The following is a 20,235-nucleotide window of genomic DNA, read 5'->3' on the forward strand; positions in this document are numbered from 1 at the left end:
CCACAACTTATATAAGCATTAGAAACAAACATGCTTTCAAAAGTTAATGTCCTTTATGTAGATTAAATGTATATAATATTTTAGTATTAAAAAAAAACAAAATCTTGCTTTTCCGGCGGTGACGACCTCCCACGACAATATGCCTCTCGCTAAGGACCTCCTCCATCCCTCTCCGGAAGAAGAGAAGAGGAAACACAAGAAGAAGCGCCTGGTGCAGAGCCCCAATTCCTACTTCATGGATGTCAAATGCCCAGGATGCTATAAAATCACCACCGTCTTTAGCCACGCACAAACGGTAGTTTTGTGTGTTGGTTGCTCCACTGTTCTCTGTCAGCCAACAGGAGGAAAAGCAAGGCTTACAGAAGGATGCTCCTTCAGAAGGAAGCAGCACTAAAAGCACCTCAAATCAAGATGAGTGGGAAACTATCCCAATAAACACATTTTGGATAAAAAAAAAAAAAACAAAAAAAAAACAAAATCTTGACAGTCTCAACTACTGGTCTAAACTGCAATGAATCTAGGCATATTAAATCATATACTCATTCTCATCTACCTCTGGCCCTCAAATACAACATGAGCAAAAGAGATGCTGTCCCAAATATATGAAAATCAACAGCTTATTTATCACTATAATTGCCACATAATCTGTACCTTCCACAAAATACCAACAGTCTATCTAGTAAAACTCTTTAGCTTTTTGAAAGAAATAGTTTCTTTCAAAAAAAGTAATTACATATATGTTTAGTATTTCATGTTAAATACCACTACTTTTGCCGAGACCGGTTTGGCTCAGTGGACAGAGCGTCGGCCTGCGGACTGAAAGGTTTCGGGTTCAATTCCGGGCAAGGGCATGTACCTTGGTTGCAGGCACATCTCCAGTAGGGGGTGTGCAAGAGGCAGCTGATCGATGATTCTCTCTCATCGATGTTTCTAACTATCTATCCCTCTCTCTTCCTCTCTGTGAAAAATCAATAAAATGTATATTTTTTTTAAAATACCACTACTTTTGGTGTTTTAATTAAATACAGCAAATCAGGCTTGAGAAAAAAAATTAGTTTTAGTCAGAAAGGAATAAGAGATGAACCTCTTGATTCTGAGACATTTCCTACAGTTCCACCTTCTCTATTAATTTCATTATATTAAATACGGCAAGTATAGAAAGCCCTCAAGTCACAAACCAGAAATGAGTTCCCCCAAAACAAAATCACTTTCTGAATCAGTGTAGAATTTAAAACACCTTTTTCCATAAATGTAAGGATTATATGGTATTCAATGACTAGGTACCTATAATACACATGAAACAGTACCACAATGAAACAGTAATGAAATACTGCCTACATTATTTCATAAAAGACTAAAAAGTGTTCCAGTGCAGTTAAAGGGCAGGGCTCTTCAACCACCTGCACCATCGCTGCTGGGGTGGGGAGGGAACTCTAGGCAGCTACAACAGGCAGAGAAGGGAGCTCTCTCCTGAAGCTCTGGCTGAGCCTGTCTTCCCTCTCCAGGCTTAGGCTCCTGTGATCATTCCTGAAACCTGAGGACAGGATGAAGGAGAAGCAGCAGTGAGGGACTGACACTTCCTGCTAATAAAACACTCCCCACTCCTTCTGAGGGCCCCGGAGGAATGGCTGCCTTCTTCTCTTCCCAATACCACTACTGCTGGCTGCCAAGGGTATCTTTTGAGACACATCACAGGACTATTTCTGTTTTACCCCTCTTATTCCTGACGTAAGCATAAAATTTCTGTCTTTTAACTTGGGAATTTCTGCCTTTTAACTTGAAGTAATCACAGCAAATAGAAAGAGAGGCAATAGATGATGAGAAAGACACAAGATATGGAGACAAAAAAGACCTTACTTTGTTCAGTCTCTTAGAAATACATCATTTCTTTGAGTTTCTATTTCTCACCTATAAAATGTGCTTAACAATACCTACTTCCAAGGCTTATGTAGATGAATGAGAGAAAATATTAAGTGTCCAGCCTCATAGAGCTGAAAATGTACTCTCTTCCAACACTTCCACCCTATCTCTTTTGTCACTGAAATTAGTAGTTATCCAACTTTATTCTGACTTCACACTATTTACACATAATCTCATCAGTAACATCATTCAGTAATCAGCATGTTTCAATGAGCAAATAATTCAATTAGGTGCTACACATACAGGCAAAAGACACAAAATCTGTCAAATTCACCTCCATATCAAAGGAACACCCCGTCTCCACAAAAAGTCTCTCCTCCAGCAGCAGCAACGTAAGGTATGGGGAGGAAGGATGCAGTGAGACCAAGAGCAATGGGCAGTGGGGAATTTCTGAGATGAGGAAAGAGGTCTGAAGATGCTTTTGACAGCTCTGGCAGAAAGAATCCAGGCCCCCATTCCCCAACCACTGCCTACACTCGCACCATCTGTGGAGGAGGAGAAACTCTAGGTAGTTACAACAGGCAGAAAAAGGGAGCTCCCACAGCAGCACAATGGACAAATCATGCCCTGTCAGAATATGAATGGCATGCTAGATCCTGACTGTAGGTAAATATACAAATCTTAATCAATATAAAAAATATGACCAGGGAAATAAATAACACAAAATTTAAAGACTGAAGAAATACCCACTTCTTTATCCTGCCTACTTCTCCTAGGATAACTATACCTAAAAATTCTAAATACCAAGTTCATAAAAAATCCCAAAATTTGAAACAACAGTTTTTGATAGATTTAGATTTTGAACATTTTGTTAACTGGAGTTCTGTGCCAGGTACACTGAAAACATTTACACACATAAAGTACAGCCCAAGTATTAATTTGGTTCATCTTCTGCAGAAAATCAGAAAATCCAACGAGTGAGGACTGCCTGCCCCTACCACCTGCAAATAACTTTTCCTCCTTCCTCTGTAAACTAGAGGAAGGAGGTGCATGTAATTCAAGCACTGGGGGTGAGGAGGGGGGTCCCTCTGCCGGCCTGAGCCCTCTCCCCCTTGGGGAGTCCTCGGGGGGATGTCCAACTGACGGAGGCGGGAGAGGCTCCCCCCACCACCGCTGCTGCACTGGCCAGCTGTGAGCCTGGCTCTGGCTGAGAGGTGCTCCCGCTATGGGAACGCCCTGACCAACCAAGGGGCAGCTCCTGAATTGAGCATCTGCCCCCTGGTGGTCAGTGCGCATCATAACAACCAGTCAGTCGATTTGCATATTCACCTTTATACGTATAGGATAAAGTGAATGGGACCACATATTAGCTTCTCATGTAAGTCAGATACAATTCCTAAAGGTCACTCTCAGTTCCCTCTCCCCTACACTCTCCTTCACCAAATCCTCTGAAATCTATATCCAAAAACCTTAAAGCCATCCTTTCCCCTCCATCTTCAAAACAACACCAACATTAGAACATCACAATAGGTACATCATTTATTGTGAAGCATCCATCTTATATAAAAACTGCTGTTTGAAATTTTAACCCTGCTATTTGGCTTCTGTAAATGTTTCCTTACTTGCTTAAGTAATAAGGAAAATAAGACGACTCCCACTTCGGAAAGGTCATTAAACCTTCCCCGGATGAAGTTATCGGTGCTGGCACCAGGCCAGCCCTTTGGTGGAGGCCTCAAGGCCCCAGCACAGAGGGGCTCTTTAAGAACTTGCAAAGGGGGCTGGGAACACCCCATATTTGGGAGACAAAGAAGGTAAACACAAATAAATAGGGGAAATTCCTCCATGTTGGGGCCCAGAGTTTGAGAGAAATTTTCCTCTGGGCCCACGCGTAATAAATGTAACTCCATCTCTCTATTGCTTGGTTCTTCTCCGGTTTTCTGTAACAATTGGACAACTGCAACTGCATTTATTTCTTGCAACTGATCTCCTGTTTCTTAATCTTCTATGTTTTATAAACTACAAATGACCAAAATTTTTAATGAAATAATTCAGACAACATAAAAATGCATCATACATAGTAATGATAAGTATCCTAAATAATAAAAGCCTAATATGCTGTGTCCAGTCTGCCATTCAACCAATCAAAGTGTAATATGCTAATGATATGCTAAGGCCACTCAACCGCTCACTATGACATGCACTGACCACCAGGGGGCAGATGCTCCAACTGGTGGGTTAGCTTGCTACTGGGGTCCAGCCCATCGGGGACTGAGTGAAATAGGCTGGACACTCCCTGGAGGCCTCCTGTGGTCCCTCCCCATCTGGCCAACCTCCCGAATCTCTCCCGGGCCCCAATTGTGCACTAGTGGGGTCTCTCGGCCTGGCCTACACTATCTAGCCATCCAGGCTGAAGGATACCCTCTCCCCACCGAGTGCACCAGGCCTCTAGTTATTTCATGAAAAACTTGTTATAAATATAGCATATTTACCAGGTTACATGCATTTCTTACTCTGTGAGCTAGATGAAACTGAAACTGTAGTTTACAGTTAGAAAATTTCAAAGGCCACAGCCTAAGCAATCTTCTCTAGAATATTAATCAATGATAACACCCTTCTTAAGAGCTTCATAGTGGCTCCCCATTAACCAGAGAACAAAGTCCAAATGCGTTGAAATGGCACTTGTTTTTCCATGATAAGCTTTGCCCCTCTTTCCCAGGTAGCCTGACACCAATGTTATTCTGGGCTCCAGTCTTATCACCTTCCGCACATGCTGCTCTCTCGGCCTATATAATCTGTTCTCTCTTTGATTTATGCAGCAAATTCTGCTTATCCTTCAGAACTCAGTTAGGTCTGCTCCCCACTGCCTCTGAATCCTGAGAGAAGTGTACACCGCTCACCAGAGGACTGCCTGACCTCCTTTTTGAAATGCTATCTTCCCTACATGACACAAAAGCCAGGCTTCCCCCCTAACTTCTCTGCCGCTTCTCTTCAGTCTACTCTAAATGGTAGTTTCCTAAAGTTTCTGTCCTAGGTCTCCTTTATTTTCTCTGCAAGCTCTTTGTGATCGAACTTCCACAGCATCAATTATCATGTTTATGCCAAAAACTTCCAAACCTTCATTTACAGCAGATATAGTTCTTATCAGTGCAAACCCACACAGCATTCTCTCCTAAATGGAACCACTTCTCCCTCCCTATTGCCCACAGCTAAGTATAAAACCATCTTACCTCCCACCCAGATTAACTTTTAATGACTCTTGGCCTGCATTTCTGCTTTCTTTTTTTTCTTTTTTCTTTTATTTTATTTCTGATCTTTCAATCCATACATTTTCCACACACCAAGGACAAGGAACTTTATCCCAAGCCCCAAAAAGATTATACATGATCAAGCTACTCCCTTACCAAAAATCCTTTTACCAGCCTCTCTCTGCCCTGTACTTAAAGTGCAAAACCCTGCAAGTCTTTGCCTAGCTCTCAGTCTCATATCTCACTACTCACTCTCCCTTGGCAGTAGACATCAGCAGCATGCTAGGAATGCTTCCTTCCTCTTTCTTCAGTCTTCAGATTAAGTATCTTATCTTCTGTGCGATTGTCTTTGATCCCAGACTGGATTAGGGATTCCCACCATCTATCAAAACACCCATTACCCTTAATTATGTTGACTTCTGTAACTCCCTCAGGACAAATTTTAGGGCCTGAAGACAGAGGCTAAATGACTCTAATTCAACCCAGCACGCCAGAGTGAAGTACAGCAAGGCTAAAACTAACAGCTCTGAACCCATTGAGGCAGAATCTGAATTTAGGGAAGTTGTGCTGTAGTTTTGAAGTCTCACATACACAATTAGACCTCCTTAACGACTAAGACAATTTCTCAAGTCAAACCCGAGTAAAGCAAACAGGTGGAGTATCCTGTCATTTCCCGCCCTGTGACTGATCATCAGCGTTTCTCACGCCACACAGGAAAAATGTGGCCCCACTTCCCCACTAGTGTCCTTCATGGCTCAGTAAGGGGACCTGAGTGGTGCACACCAGACCAGAAAGGGTGACTGGAGTCCCTGGGTCCTCACACAGACCAAGAGGAGGTTTGGGCCGGAGGGAAGGGCAAAGGTCTTTATTTCCCCACGTACCAAGCGAGGTGGTGCAGCCTCGGTGCGGCCCCGCCCACCCCGGGGCGCAGCCTGGCGAGGAGGGTGGGACCCTGAACTGCACCGGAGCGTCCTTGGGATCGAGGACGCGCCTCTGCCCGCCGGGGGAGCTCCGGGCGTCGGAGGCGGCTGGCGAAGGTTCAGAGGCGCCCCAGCGGGGTCGCTTGATGCGGGGTTCACAGGCGGGACCCGAACTCATGCTGGGACCCGCACCGCACAGTCCCCGGCCGGCCCGGGCGGACAGCCTCATTCACTAACCCTGCGGGACGGACTGCGCCTCCTTCTCGGCGCCTCCGGGCACCATCCCTCTCTGCGCTGCCGCTTCTGCAGCTGCCGCTCCGCCGGCTTCCCAAGCCAGGCCCTCCCCAGCCGCCTGCCTTCCCTCTTCCTCCGGGAACCCGCCTGCCTCGGGATGCGCCGCCCTGATTCCGGCGGCGTTCACTTTCCCACCACCGGAAAACTGCCGTCCGGCGCGCCCGGCTTCCGGGTCGTACAACGTCGCAAAGCGGAAGTGTGCGGCTCTGCGGACACCGGCGCCCGGAAGGTCAGCGTGTGAAGGAGTCGGCGGTAACGTGCGCCCGCCCGCTGTTCCTGAGGAGCGACGGCCGAGCGCAGGGCCGCGGCCTGAGGCGGTGGTGAGGGTGCCGGCCGGTTTGCTGCGAGACCATGGAGGGCGGCGGGGGTAGCGGCAACAAGACCACCGGCGGGCTGGCCGGCTTCTTCGGGGCCGGCGGCGCTGGCTACTCGCACGCGGATTTGGCCGGAGTCCCGCGTAAGTACGCGCGCCGCTCGCGATCGTTTCTGGCGGATTCTTGCGACTCGGCCAGGCGTGCGGCGTGCCCTTCCTCTCTCCCTTGTCGGTGTTCACGGTCTTCAATGTCAGCGGCGTGTCTCGCTGCCGCCCTGTCAAGACTAAGCAAATTTTGGGACCCCTGGGTCCCCCACAAGCTCTCTGGGGTTGACCTGGGCTCAGAGACGTTCATGTTTTCTTCCTTTTACGTCCGAGCCTTGTGCCTTCTCTCTCCTCCCACACGTGTGTCTCCTTGTGTGGCGGGCTATGTCCGGGCCCTACGTTAAGAGGAGAGCCCAGCTCGGCACGTAAATGTGTTCCAAATAGGATCCCGTAGAAAACATGTTAGCCCCACCCGCGAGTTCTGAACCACAAAGCAGCCGGCAGGTCAGGACGCTCAGTAACACAGGCAGGGGCAGAGGGATGGGAGGAGACACCCGGAGGAGCTGGGAGCGAGCTGCGCCCTCAGTCACTCCCATGCAGAGGGGGTTTCCGGAAAGGCAGTTTACACGGGAGAGGGCGCAGAAGCATGGGTACCCCGCCTTTGCTCTCTCCTCGTTCCTATGAACATGTATTCCACATCTTTCGGACGTTGTGGGATGACTAGAACTTGGACTTAAAGGTAGTAGGAACTTGGTAGAGGATAATGCCTTTATAAAACTTTTTTTTTTTTTATAATTCTTGTATTATTTCTCTAGATCCTTTATGCTCAAGAACAAACAAACAAACGAAAACCTTTTCAAGTTCTTAGTGCCACCTGCATCAAGAACACGGTTTATATATAAATCTTAGGGAGTCAGAGTTTTGAAGCACGGAGGCAGTGCGCCTTAATGTGGCAAAGCATTGTTATATTCACTTTACCTAGATTGAAGGCTAGGTGAGAGATTGAAGGGTGAACACCATTCATTGAGCACCTAGAAATGAGCCAGTGACTTTAATTAACTTAAGCAGTTAATTTTTATTTTTTAAGGAGTTGACATCCTATTGAAGTGAGCAAAGTAAATAAAAACGCCAGTTAGTGTTAAGTGTGTGTAGGGGCAGCAAAGCAAGATCATGAGACGGTGCTGGAAGCTGGAAACCTTTTTAGAATGGGTCAGGGGAAGCAACTCGGGGGTGTTGATATTTGGGCTATGACCTGGGAGGAGGCAAATACACCACTGAAAATATCTAGTACATGTGTCCTGAGGGGAAAAAAAAACACACAAACTAGGCATGTTGGAGGAACAACTGTTAGATGTGTGCAAAATTGCAAGAGAGTTGGAGTGATAGGAGATACTGAGCTCAGAGGGGCAAGGAATGACAGATGGTAATGTAGTGTTTTGTGAGCCATGGTAAGGAGTATGAATTTGTAAGTGTAAATGACAGCTATTCAGATGATTTTCTTTTCTTAAGAAATCACTTGTTGCTATGAAAAGAGTGAATTTAAGGGCCTTAGCCTGGTTGCCCAGTGGATAGGGTTTGGCTCAATGGAGAGAGCATCAGCCTGCAAATCAAAGGTTCTGGGTTAGGTTCTGGGTTCGATTCTGGTCAAGAGCACTATCTGGGTTGGGTTGCAGGCTCCTCCCAGCCTGAGCCCTCAGGGCGCGTGCAGGAGGCAACCAAATCCATGTGTTTCTCTCACATCAATATTTCTCTCTCTTTCATGCTCTCCTCTAAAAATCAATGGGAAAATATCCTCGAGTGAGGATTTTTTTAAAAAAAAAAAGTGAATTGAAGGGATTTCTTCCATCTGTGAGATTTAATGGTTGACCAGTATGGTGTCAATAAATGATAACTAACACAATACAAGATCGCAGTTGAATTAGGAACTGCTAGGCCTTTCAGTTGATGAAAAGACCACAGTCATAGTAAATGCATAGATTTGAGAACAATCAACTAAGATACAGAAGGATCCAAAGATTAAATTTAAAATGTGGGATAGTTTATTTTCCTTGATAGATTTTTCTAACTTAAGTTACTGGGATTCAAGTCTGGCCCTCTTGAGTTTCCATTTCCTTTCGTCCTAACCCCCATCCCTGTGGTAACGGCCAGAAAATTATCTACCCTGCCACAGTAAACCAACTCTATCAGCAAGTGTTAACAGGGAACTGCCATAAATATTGTTCACAGCATGTAGCCCAAACACTGTTTCTCCCGTGGAATTATTTGGTTTCTTGTCAGTTTTATTTTGCAGTTTGTACAGTTGGCAAGCACTCTTATAGCAAAGTAGAAAGAAATTAGTTTTATAATTGACCTGAGCTGTGCTTCCTTAAATGTACTTTGATTATTCAATACGTATTATTGCCAATATTCATGTGTGGGTGCCTGAGCCGTCACTGTAATACCTGGTTTGGGATTAAAGACAGTAGGAGGAGGTAGTCCCAAAACTGCCAGACAAGAAGGATATGCATAGGAAAGTGAGAAAAATTATCACATTCAGTGAGTCTGTACGTCAAAATTACAGAACATGAAACAAGAGCAGGATTAGTGCTAAATAAAATAACTTTAAACTTTTTGTTGCAATATGATGTTTTGTTTTCTTCTAGTGACTGGTATGAGTCCTCTCTCTCCCTATTTAAGTGTGGATCCACGGTATCTCGTGCAGGTAAGATTCAGACTAGTCCTTTTATGGTTTTACTAGTTAGGTGCTTACCATTTTAAACGTGACCTGATCTGTACGATGTACTTTTGGAGGCACCTTTTTTTCTCATAAACCCTAGGAATTTGGCTTGCAACTTCTCCCTGACATTAGTTGATTAAATTCCTTTAAAAGGTTTTGGGGTTTGTTTATTTTCCCCCCATGTTTTTTAAATTGTGGTAAAATAACACTAACAAAATTTGCTATATAACTGTTTCTAAGTGTTATGTTCACTGTTACTAAATACATTTGTACAGCCATCACCACCTACCATCTCCATAACTTTCATTTTGTAAAAAATGAAACTCTATACAGTAGTCCCCTCTTTCCCGCAGTTTCACTTTCTGTGGTTTCAGTTACCCATGATTAACTTTGCTCTTAAAGTATTAAATTTTAAAATTCCAGAAATAAACAATTCATAGATTTTAAATCACACGCCATGCTGAATAGTGTGATGAAATCTCCTGCTTCGTACAGTACAGGACATAAATCATCCCTTTGTTCAGCAGACGGACACTATCTATGCTACCTCCTCTTAGTCACTGAGTAGCCTTTTCTGTTATCAGAGAGAGACCACCACATTCCCATAACTTAATTCAGTATATTGTTAAAATTGTTCAGGTGTATTAGTAGTTATGGCTGTTAATCCCTTCCTGTGCCTAATTTATAAATTAAACTGTCTTAAGTACAGGGGGGGAAAAAAGCATAGCATGTATAGAGTTCAGTATAATTCACAGTTTCAGGCATCCACCAGGGGTTCTTGGAACATTGCCCATGGATACGGGAGGACTAGTGTACCCATTACAAAATAACTCCTCCTTCCAGCCTCCCCCAACCCTGACAATCACCCTTCTGTCTCTGATTCTGACTCCAAATACCTCAAATAAATGGAATCATATAGTATCTGTGTTTTTGTGACTGGCTTATTTTATTTAGCATCTCATTCCATTGAATAGTATTACATTTTGCTTATCCCATTCATCTGTCCATGACACTTGTATTGCTTCCATGTTTTAGCTATTGTGAATAGTGCTGCTTTAAACATGGTGTACAAATATAAATACCTCTTTCAGACCCTTCTTTTATTTTTTTTTATTATATAGTCATAAGTGGAATTGCAGCATCATGTGGTAATCTGTTATTTTTTGAAAAATTGCCATATTGTGTTCCACAGTAAAAATTTCCCACCAACAGTGTTCAAGGGCTCCAATTTCTCTATATCCTAGCTCAGTGGTCGGCAAACTCATTAGTCAACAGAGCCAAATATCAACAGTACAATGATTGAAATTTCTTTTGAGAGCCGAAAACTGACTTGTGCGCATGGGCCATGAAGTTTCAATTGCACAGATATTTTGTGGAAGAGCCACACTCAAGGGGCCAAAGAGCTGCATGTGGCTCGCAAGCTGCAGCTTGCTGACCACTGTCCTAGCCAACACTTGTTATTTTCTGGGTTTGTTTTTTTAAATCATAGCTATCTTGATGAGTATAAGGTAGTGACTCATTATAGTTTGATTTGCATTTATATCTCCTGTGGAGAAACATCTATTCAAGTCCTTTGTCCACATTTAAATTGAGTCTTTTTTGTTGAGTTTTTTTTTTTTTTTAAATATATTTTATTGATTTTACACAGAGAGGAATTGAGAGGGATAGAGAGTTAGAAATGTCGATGAGAGAGAAACATTGACCAGCTGCCTCCTACACACCCCCCACTGGGGATGTGCCCGCAACCAATGTACATGCCCTTGACCGGAATCGAACCTGGGACCCTTCAGTCCCCAGGCCGACGCTCTTCCACTGAGCCAAACCGGCTTCAGCTGAGTTTTCTATATATGCTGAATATCATGTCCCATTATCAAATGCATGATTTAAAAATATTTTGTTTCGCCCTTGCCGGTTTGGCTCCATTGATAGAGCATTGGCCTTCGGACTGAAGGATCTGGGTTCAATTCTAATCAAGGGCACATGCCCAAGTTGCAGCTTGATTCCCCAGTGGGGGGGCGTGAATAAGGCAGCAGATCAATAAAAATATACCATATATATATATATATATATATATATATATATATATATATATCCATTTTGTGTGTTGCCGTTTCACTCTGGTAATACTCTTTGGTGCACAAAATTTTTAAATTTGCATGCAAGCCAATTTTTCTATTTTTCCTTTTGTCTCCTGTGCCTTTGGTACCAAAATACAATTGAAAAAAAAAAAAAGATACAATTGTCAAATTTAATGTCATGGAGCTTTTCTACTCTTTTCTAAGAGTTTTATAGTTTTAGGTCTTACATTTAGGTCTTTGATCTATTTTGAGTTAATTTTTGTATACCTTGTTACATAAAAGTCCAGCTTCATTTTTTCTTGTGGATATCCAGTTTTATTTTTTCCCCATGGAATAGCTTTGTCCCTTGTTGAAAAACATTTGACCACATATGTGAGGGTTTATTTCTGGGTTCTTTTTTGTAAGTTTTGGTATCTGGTAGTCTGAGTCCACCAGCATTGTTCCTTTTCAATATTGTTTTGGCTGTTAGGGAGTCACTGAAATTCCATATGAATTTTAGGATGAGTTTTCCTATTCTGCAAAAACATCATTGGTATTTTGATAGGCATTACAGTTAATCTGTTGATTGCTTTGGGTAGTGACTTCCAATCGATAAACATGGGATATGTTTTTCATTTACTTATGTCTTTCATAAGTATTTTATTTTATAATAAAATTGTTTTCATAATTCCTTTTTCAGATTACTCATTGTTAGTAGGTAGAAATTTTCTGATTTTTGTGAGACTTTATATCCTGTTACTTTGCTGAATTCATGTATTAGTTTAACAGATTGTGCCATCCTGCATTCCAGGAATAAATCCCACTTGGTTGTGGTGTATGATTGTTTTAATATGCTGCTGAATTTGGTTTTCTAGTATTTTGTTGAGGATTTTGCATCACTATTCATAAAAGCAATATTGGTCTGTGGTTTTCTTATAGTGTCTTTGTCTGGCTTTGTTTTCAAGGTAATGCTGGCCTCGTACAAAGAGTTATGAAGTGTTCCAGGTATTTTCCTGCACTTCAGTTTTTTGGGAAAATTTGGGAAAGATTATTGTTCTTTAAATGTTTGGTAGAGTTCACCAAACTCTAGGTGAAGCTATCGGATCTGAGGAGGGCTTTGCTTTGCTTTACTTTTTATGAGATTTTGTTACTGATGCAGTCACTTACTAGTTATAAGTCTATCCAGATTTTCTATTTCTTGGTGGGTTTAGTGTATGTAGGAATTTGTACATTTCATCAAGCTCATTCCAGTACTTGGTATACAATTGTTCATAGGATTTATAATCCATTTTAATTTGTATAAAATCGATAATGATGTCCTCACCTTTGTTTCTAATTTTAATAATTTGAGACTTCACTTTTTTTTCCTTAATCCATCTAACTAAAGGTGTTTAAAATAATCGACTTTGGGTTTCGTTGATTTTTCTGTTTTCTTATTCTTTTTTTTTTTTCTTCAGGTTTTTCAATCTCCTTTTTTTGTTGTTTTTTGTTTTAATTAATAAACTTTTACACTTCTAAGAATAAATTTTAAAAATTAATAATTTTAAATCTTGTTTTTTTCTGCCCTGGGAATTGAGAAGCAAACTTGTTTACATGTAAACTTGCCCTTAGGCTATCAAAAGGTGTAACCATTCAAATGTAAATGAACACATTGTTTCAAGATAGCTGCTGGTTGGAATTGGATTACCTGTTCTGGGTGGGAAGGGCTTGTCCTCCCTGTTTCCTTATTCTTTACTAAAGGCCTGGTGCACCAAATTTGTGCACTTGGGGAGTGGGGGGCTCTCTCTCAGCCCAGCCTATGCCCTCTTGCAGTCCGGGAGTCCCGTGACAATCACCCCACAGAAGGAAGCCCTGCCAACCCACCGCAGTGCCACGGGCCAGATAGCCTGGGTCTCCCTCTGCAAGGCAGTCAGTTGCGGGGCTCTGCAATTGACCGCCCCAAAGAGGTAGGCCCTGCCCACCCAGCCAGGGGTCCGCTATCCATGGCCCTGCAGAGGGAGGTTCTACCCACCTGCCGCAGCCTGCTGGTCGGTGGCCTGGCTCCCAGTGCATGTCATAGAGTGGTCGTCAGGATGGTTATCCTGCTGTTGGGCCATTGGGTTGATTTGCATATTATGCTTTTATTATTATATAAAAAGCGTTGGTGGTATAGTGGTGAGCATAGCTGCCTTCCTTTGTGATTTAAAAAAATAAATAAACAAACTAGGAATAATCTTTTTTTTTTTTTTTTTTTTTTTGACTTTTTAATATACTTTTTTTTTATTGATTTCAGAGAGGAAGGGAGAGGGAGAGTTAGAAACATCAATGATAAGAGAGAACCATTAATCAGTTGCCTTCTGCATGCCCCCAACTGGGGATTGAGCCCACAATCCAGGTATATGCCTTTGACTGAATCAAACCTGGGACTCTTCAGACCAATGCTCTATCCACTGAGCAACACTGTCTAGGGCACATTTACAAACTTTTAAGGTAAAATTTATACACTGTGGAATGTCCAAACCATAAGTATATATTCACTGAGTTCTAACAAATACATAATACTTGTGTAACCAAAGCCTCCATAAAAAATAAAACATTATCATCAGCAATAGACAGTTTCCTAAGTCCCTCCCTCTTTCCCCCCCTAATTCATCTTCAAAGTCAATCCCTGGTCCCCACCCACCTGGAAACCACTATTCTGTATTTGTTTTTCCATGAGATACTAGTTTTGTCTGTTCTAGATACAATTCATACTCTATTGTGGAAAATTTCTTACACTCATCATAATATGTTCTTAATTATATTTTTAATTTATTTCAGAGAGATAAAGGGAGAGGAAGAGAGAAATGTCAATGATGAGAGAGAATCAAAGATCAGCTGCTTCCTGTATGCCCCCTACTGGGATTGAGCCCACACCCAGGCATATACCCTGAGTGGGAATTGTACCGGTGACCTCCTGGTTCATAGGTCAATGCTCAACCACTAAGAAATACCGACTGGGCCACTCATAATGTTTTAAGATTCATCCAGGTTGTTGCATTTATCCCTATTCTGTTTCATCTTATTGCTGAGTAGAATTCCATTGTATGAATTTTTTAAATTTTTTTTATTCGTTTTTCTGGTGACAGATAATTAGTTTCTTTTCAATTTTGGGGTATTATGAATAAGGCTGCCATGAACAGTTTCATCAAGTCGTTTTGTGAATATAAGCTTTCATCTCTCTTCATTCTTATTGTTTTAATCTACATGCTTCTGATTACTAGTGAAATTGAACATATTTTCATGTTAACCACATTTCATTTTATATGTTGTCTACTTGTATCTTTTTTTTTTTTTCTTTTTTTTTTTATTATTAAATTATTATCTGTGTACATATTTTAACATTGCCCCCCCCCCCCATACATACCCTCCCTCCCCAGAGTTTTGTGTCCATTGGTTGTACTTATATGCATGTATACAAGTCCTTTGGTTGATCTCTTATCTCCCCCAGATCTCCCTACTCTCCCCGCTGTAATTTTACAGTCTACTTGTTGCTTTACTGTCTCTATATCTATCTTTTGGTTTGTCAGTTTATAATGTTTTTTAATATCCATAAATGAGTGAGGCCATGTGGTATTTCTCTTTCATTGACAGGCTTATTTCACTCAGCATGATGTTCTCTAGTTCTATCCAGGTTGCTGCAAATGATGAGAATTCCTTCTTTTTTATGGCAGCATAGTATTCCATTGTGTAGATGTACCAAAGTTTTTTGATCCAATCATCTGCTGACGGGCACTAGGCTGTTTCCAAATTCTGGCTATTGTAGACTGTGCTGCTATGAACATAGGGGTGCATATATCCTTTCTGATTGGTGTTTCTAGTTTCTTGGGATATATTCCTAGGAGTGGAATTACTGGGTCAAATGGGAGTTCCATTTTCAGTTTTTTGAGGAAACTCCATACTGTTCTCCACAGTGGTTGCACCAGTCTACATTCCCACCAGCAGTGCACGAGGGTTCCTTTTTCTCCACAACCTCGCCAACACTTGTCGTTTGTTGATTTGTTGATGTTGGCCATTCTGACAGGTGTGAGATGGTACCGCATTGTTGTTTTGATTTGCATCTCTCGGATAATTAGTGACTTTGAGCATGTTTTCATGTGCCTTTTGGCCTTCCTTCTGTCTTCTTTTGAAAATATTCTATTTAGGTCCATTGCCCATTTTTTAATTGGATCATTCATCTTCCTTTTATTTAGTTGTATAAGCTGTTTGTAGATGTTGGAGATTAAACCTTTATCAGTGGTAACATTTGCAAATATGTTCTCCCACACAGTGGGCTTTCTTGTTGTTTTGTTGATGGTTTCTTTTGCTGTAAAAAAGCTTTTTATTTTGATGTAGTCCCATTTGTTTATTTTCTCTTTAGCTTCCATTGCCCTAGGGGCAGTATCAGTGAAGAAATTCTTTAGGCATACGTCTGAGATTTTGTTGCCTGTGGATGCTTCTAGTATTTTTATGGTTTCCCGTCTGATGTTTAAGTCCTGTATCCATTTTGAGTTTATTTTTGTGTATGGTGTAAGTTGGTGATCTAGTTTCATTCTTTTGCAGGTATCTGTCCAATTTTCCCAACACCATTTATTGAAGAGACTGTCTTGACTCCATTGTATATTTGTGCCTCCTTTGTCAAATATTAATTGAGCATAGTGATTTGGGTTGATATCTGGGTTCTTGATTCGATTCCATTGATCTATATGTCTGTTTTTGTGCCAGTACCAGGCTGTTTTGAGAACAGTGGCTTTGTAATACAGTTTGAAGTCTGGTATTGAGATCCCTCCTACTTTACTCTTCTTTCTCAGGATTGCTGTGGCTATTCGGGGTCTTTTATTGTTCCAAATGAACTTTTGGAGAGTTCTTTCTAGGTCAGTGAAATAAGCCGTTGGTATTTTAATGGGGAGTGCATTGAACCTATAGATTGCTTTAGGAAGTATGGACATTTTGATGATGTTGATTCTACCAATCCATGAACATGGTATGTTCTTCCATCTGTTTACATCTTCCTCTATCTCTTTTTTCAGTGTCGTGTAGTTTTCCACATATAGGTCCTTTACTTCCTTAGTTAAGTTTATTCCTAGGTATCTTAATTTTTTTGGTGCGATGGTAAATGGAATTGCTTTTTTAGTCTCTGTTTCTATAAATTCGCTGTTGGTGTATAGAAATGCCATAGATTTCTTGGCGTTAATTTTGTATCCTGCTACATTGCCAAATTCATTTATTAAGCCAATTAGTTTTTTAATGGAGTCTTTTGGGTTTTTTATATACAATATCATGTCGTCTGCAAATAAGGATAACTTTACTTCTTCTTTTCCAATTTGGATGCCTTTTATTTCCTCCTCTTGTCTAATTGCAATGGCTAGTACTTCCAGTACTATGTCAAAGAGGAGTGGCGATAGTGGGCATCCCTGTCTTGTTCCTGATCTTAGAGGGAATGGTTTTAGTTTTTGGCCATTGAGTATGATGTTGGCTGTGGGTTTATCATATATAGCTTTTATTATGTTGAGGTATGATCCTTGTACTCCCACCTTGTTGAGAGTTTTTATCAGGAAAGGGTGTTGGATTTTATCAAATGCTTTTTCTGCATCAATTGATATGACTATATGATTTTTATCTTTCAACTTGTTTATGTGATGAATCACGTTTATTGATTTGCGGATGTTGTACCAACCTTGCATTCCTGGAATAAATCCTACTTGGTCATGGTGTATGATCTTTGTGATGCTCTGCTGGAGCCGATTTGCTAGAATTTTGTTGAGGATTTTGGCATCTATGTTCATTAGGGATATTGGCCTGTAATTCTCTTTCATTGAGTTGTCTTTATCTGGTTTTGGTATTAGGGTGATGCTGGCTTCATAGAAGGAGTTTGGAAGTGTTCCTTCCTCTTGAATATTTTGGAATAGTCTGAGGAGGATAGGTTTTAGTTCTTCCTTGAATGTTTGATAAAACTCTCCTGTGAAGCCATCTGGCCCTGGGCTTTTGTTTGCTGGAAGCTTTTTGATGACTGTTTCAATTTCTTCCCAAGTCACTGCTCTATTGAGATTTTTAGATTCTTCCTGATTGAGTTTTGGAAGGTTGTATTTTTCTAGGAATATGTCCATTTCCTCCAGGTTGTTCAGTTTGTTGGAATAGAGTTGTTCGTAGTATTTTGTAACAATCCTTTGTATTTCGGCGGGGTCTGTTGTTATTTCACCTCTTTCGTTTCTGATTTTGTTTATTTGAGTCCTCTCTCTTTGTTTCTTGGTTAGTCTGGCTAGAGGTCCATCTATCTTGTTTATTCTTTCAAAGAACCAGCTCTTGGTTTTGTTGATCTTATGTATTGTTTCTTTGGTCTCTATGTCGTTTATCTGTGCTCTGATTTTTGTTATTTCCTTCCTTCTGCTTACACTGGGCTTTTCTTGTTGCTCTTTTTCTAACTCTTTGAGTTGTAGAGTTAGATCATTTGTTACCCTTTTTTCCAGTTTTTTGCAATAGGCTTGTAGGGATATGAACTTCCCTCTCAAAACTGCCTTTGCTGTGTCCCATAGATTTTGGATAGTTGTGTTTTCATTGTCATTTGTTTCCAGGATGTTTTTAATTTCTTCCTTGATTTCTTTGGTAACCCAGTCCTTGTTTAATAGCATGCTGTTTAGTCTCCATGTGTTTGATTTCTTTGGATTTTTTTCATTGTAGTTAATTTCCAGTTTTATGGCACTATGATCTGAGAAGATGCTTGATATGATTTCTATCTTTTTGAATTTGAAGAGACTTTGCCTATGTCCCAAAATGTGGTCTATCTTTGAGAATGTCCCATGTGCGCTTGAGAAGAATGTATATTCTGTGGCTTTGGGGTGGAATGTTCTGAAAATGTCGATTAATTCCATCTGGTCTAGCGAGTCATTTAGGATTGATATTTCTTTGCTGATTTTTTGTTTAGATGATTTGTCAAAGGGTGACAGTGGGGTATTAAAATCTCCTACTAGGAATAATCTTTTTTATCAAAATTTCCAAAGCTATGGGACTGGGTGGAGGTCGACAAAGGGATGGGGGTGGGGATGGGGACATCTGTAATAGTGTCAACAATAAAAATGAAGTTTAAAAAAAAATTCCAAAGAGAGAGAACTCATGCAGGGGAAAAAATCCAAAACTAACATGGTGAAAATCTCCATATATTCCCACTAATAAGGAACCAGACAAGGATGTCCGTTCTCTTCAGCATTGTCCTACCATGGCAATTAGGCAAGAGAATGACTGGCATCCAGATTGATAAAAGAAAAGGTAAAACTATTTTAAGATATCATGATCTTCTGTATAGAAAATTCTAAAGGTCCAGCCGCCATGGCTCAGTGTTTGAGCGTCAACCTATGAACCAAGAAGTTATGGTTCCATTCCCAGTCAGGGCACATGCCCGGGTTGCAGGCTTGATCCCCAGTAGGGGGCATGCAAGAGCAGCTTGATCAGTGATTCTCATCACTGATATTTCTCTATCTCTCGTCCTCACTGAAATTAATAAAAATATATTTAAAAAAGGAAGAAAATCCTAAGGAGACCACAAAAAAATTTAGTTTTAATTTAGAATTTCAGCAAGGTAGAATGACACAAGATCAGTATAACTAATTAATTATATTTCTATATAATAGCAATGGACACCAAAAAAATGAAAGTGCAAAAACAGTTCCATTTACAAGGACATAAAAAAATATATATGTAGGACAAACTTCAATAAAAATCCAAAATTTGTATTTTAAAAATTTAAGACAAATAAATTGAAGGTATTCCAGTTTCTTGGAAGATCTAATATTGTTAGAATAACAATAATTTCCAAATCAACAGATTCAACAGATGCTATCAAAATCTCAGCAAGATTTTTTGCAGAATTTGGCTGATTTTAAAGTACATATAAAAATACAAAGGATATAAAATAATCAATAAAGAGCAAATTGGAGTACTTGCACATCCCAATTTCAAAACTGATTCCCAAGCTACAGTAATTAAGACATTGTGGTGCTGGCACAAGGATAGCTCTATATATAGATCAACAAAATAAAATTGAAAGGCCAGAAATAAACTTCGCATTTATAGTCAGTAGGTTTTCAACAAGGATATGGAGACAAATAGGGAAAAATTGGTAATCATATTTTTATAGAAACCATGAGCTTCAGTTTCGTGGATTCCTCCCCCACCCCAAATAAATGCAATTTGACCAGCGTCTCCTCCCTCAAAGTCTTTGAAAAGTTTTGTTATATGGAACAGTACTTTTTTAAATCCTCACTTGAGGACATGTTTGTTTGTTTGTTTTAGAATGAAGGGAGAGAAAGAGAAACATCAATCAGTTGCCTCCTGCATGCGACCCAACTAGGGATCAAACCAAAGACCTTTTGAACAGGATGACGTTCCAACCAACTAAGCCATACCGGCTAGGGTGAGACAGTACCTTTTTACTAACTTTAAAAGCCCCAGTGCCAAGTAACAAGTAATTATCACATTATTTTCAAGTCACTGTATATGAAGGAAGTATATTTGCTTTCAATCCTCATAATCTTTTTAGTATAGTTGACCCTAACCAAGAATGAGTTGGTAATGACATGCACTTGACTTTCTAATGTTCATCATAGCCATTTTTTAAAATTTTCTATTTGTAATTAGTGAATCATTTTTTGATTGAAAGATAATTGCTTACCTCATCAAATCAAATGTCACATTTTGAAAAAACTCAAACCAGAAGCGTAGTTTAAAATTAATGTCAGGAAGTGCCCAAACTTTACAAAACTATAATAATAAAAGTGTACTATGCTAATTAGAC

General features: G+C 40.6%; 3 protein-coding genes across 7 annotated transcripts in view; 2 read left to right on the plus strand and 1 right to left on the minus strand.

Moving 5' to 3' along the window:
- The window catches only part of PARG (poly(ADP-ribose) glycohydrolase), a gene marked incomplete at its 5' end in the record, with an annotated part of 147,263 nt that extends 140,872 nt beyond the window's left edge, over positions 1 to 6,391 (minus strand). For 2 of the 5 annotated variants that reach the window (XM_084904726.1, XM_084904725.1), the window contains one exon: positions 6,263 to 6,391. In XM_084904726.1, coding sequence (XP_084760852.1) covers positions 6,263 to 6,308 — 46 coding nt within the window. The other 3 variants (XM_084904724.1, XM_084904723.1, XM_084904727.1) reach the window with 2 other exon arrangements.
- On the plus strand, positions 120 to 478 carry LOC311632323 (small ribosomal subunit protein eS27). Its single transcript, XM_084903616.1, has one exon. The coding sequence runs from the start codon at positions 140 to 142 to the stop codon at positions 392 to 394; it is 255 nt and encodes an 84-aa protein (XP_084759742.1). The 5' UTR covers positions 120 to 139; the 3' UTR covers positions 395 to 478.
- A 245-nt stretch (positions 6,392 to 6,636) lies between the features above and the next one.
- Positions 6,637 to 20,235, plus strand: part of LOC311632841 (mitochondrial import inner membrane translocase subunit Tim23) — a 31,934-nt gene continuing 18,335 nt past the window's right edge. The window contains exons 1-2 of the mRNA XM_084904754.1: positions 6,637 to 6,776; positions 9,320 to 9,378. Of these exons, the coding sequence (XP_084760880.1) occupies positions 6,671 to 6,776; positions 9,320 to 9,378 (165 nt within the window). The 5' untranslated portion in view covers positions 6,637 to 6,670. The remainder of the gene's footprint in view (positions 6,777 to 9,319; positions 9,379 to 20,235) is intronic.

Source organism: Pipistrellus hanaki, assembly GCF_964339955.1.
Source record: "Pipistrellus hanaki genome assembly, chromosome: 14".
In the NCBI taxonomy this organism is placed as follows: domain Eukaryota; kingdom Metazoa; phylum Chordata; class Mammalia; order Chiroptera; family Vespertilionidae; genus Pipistrellus; species Pipistrellus hanaki.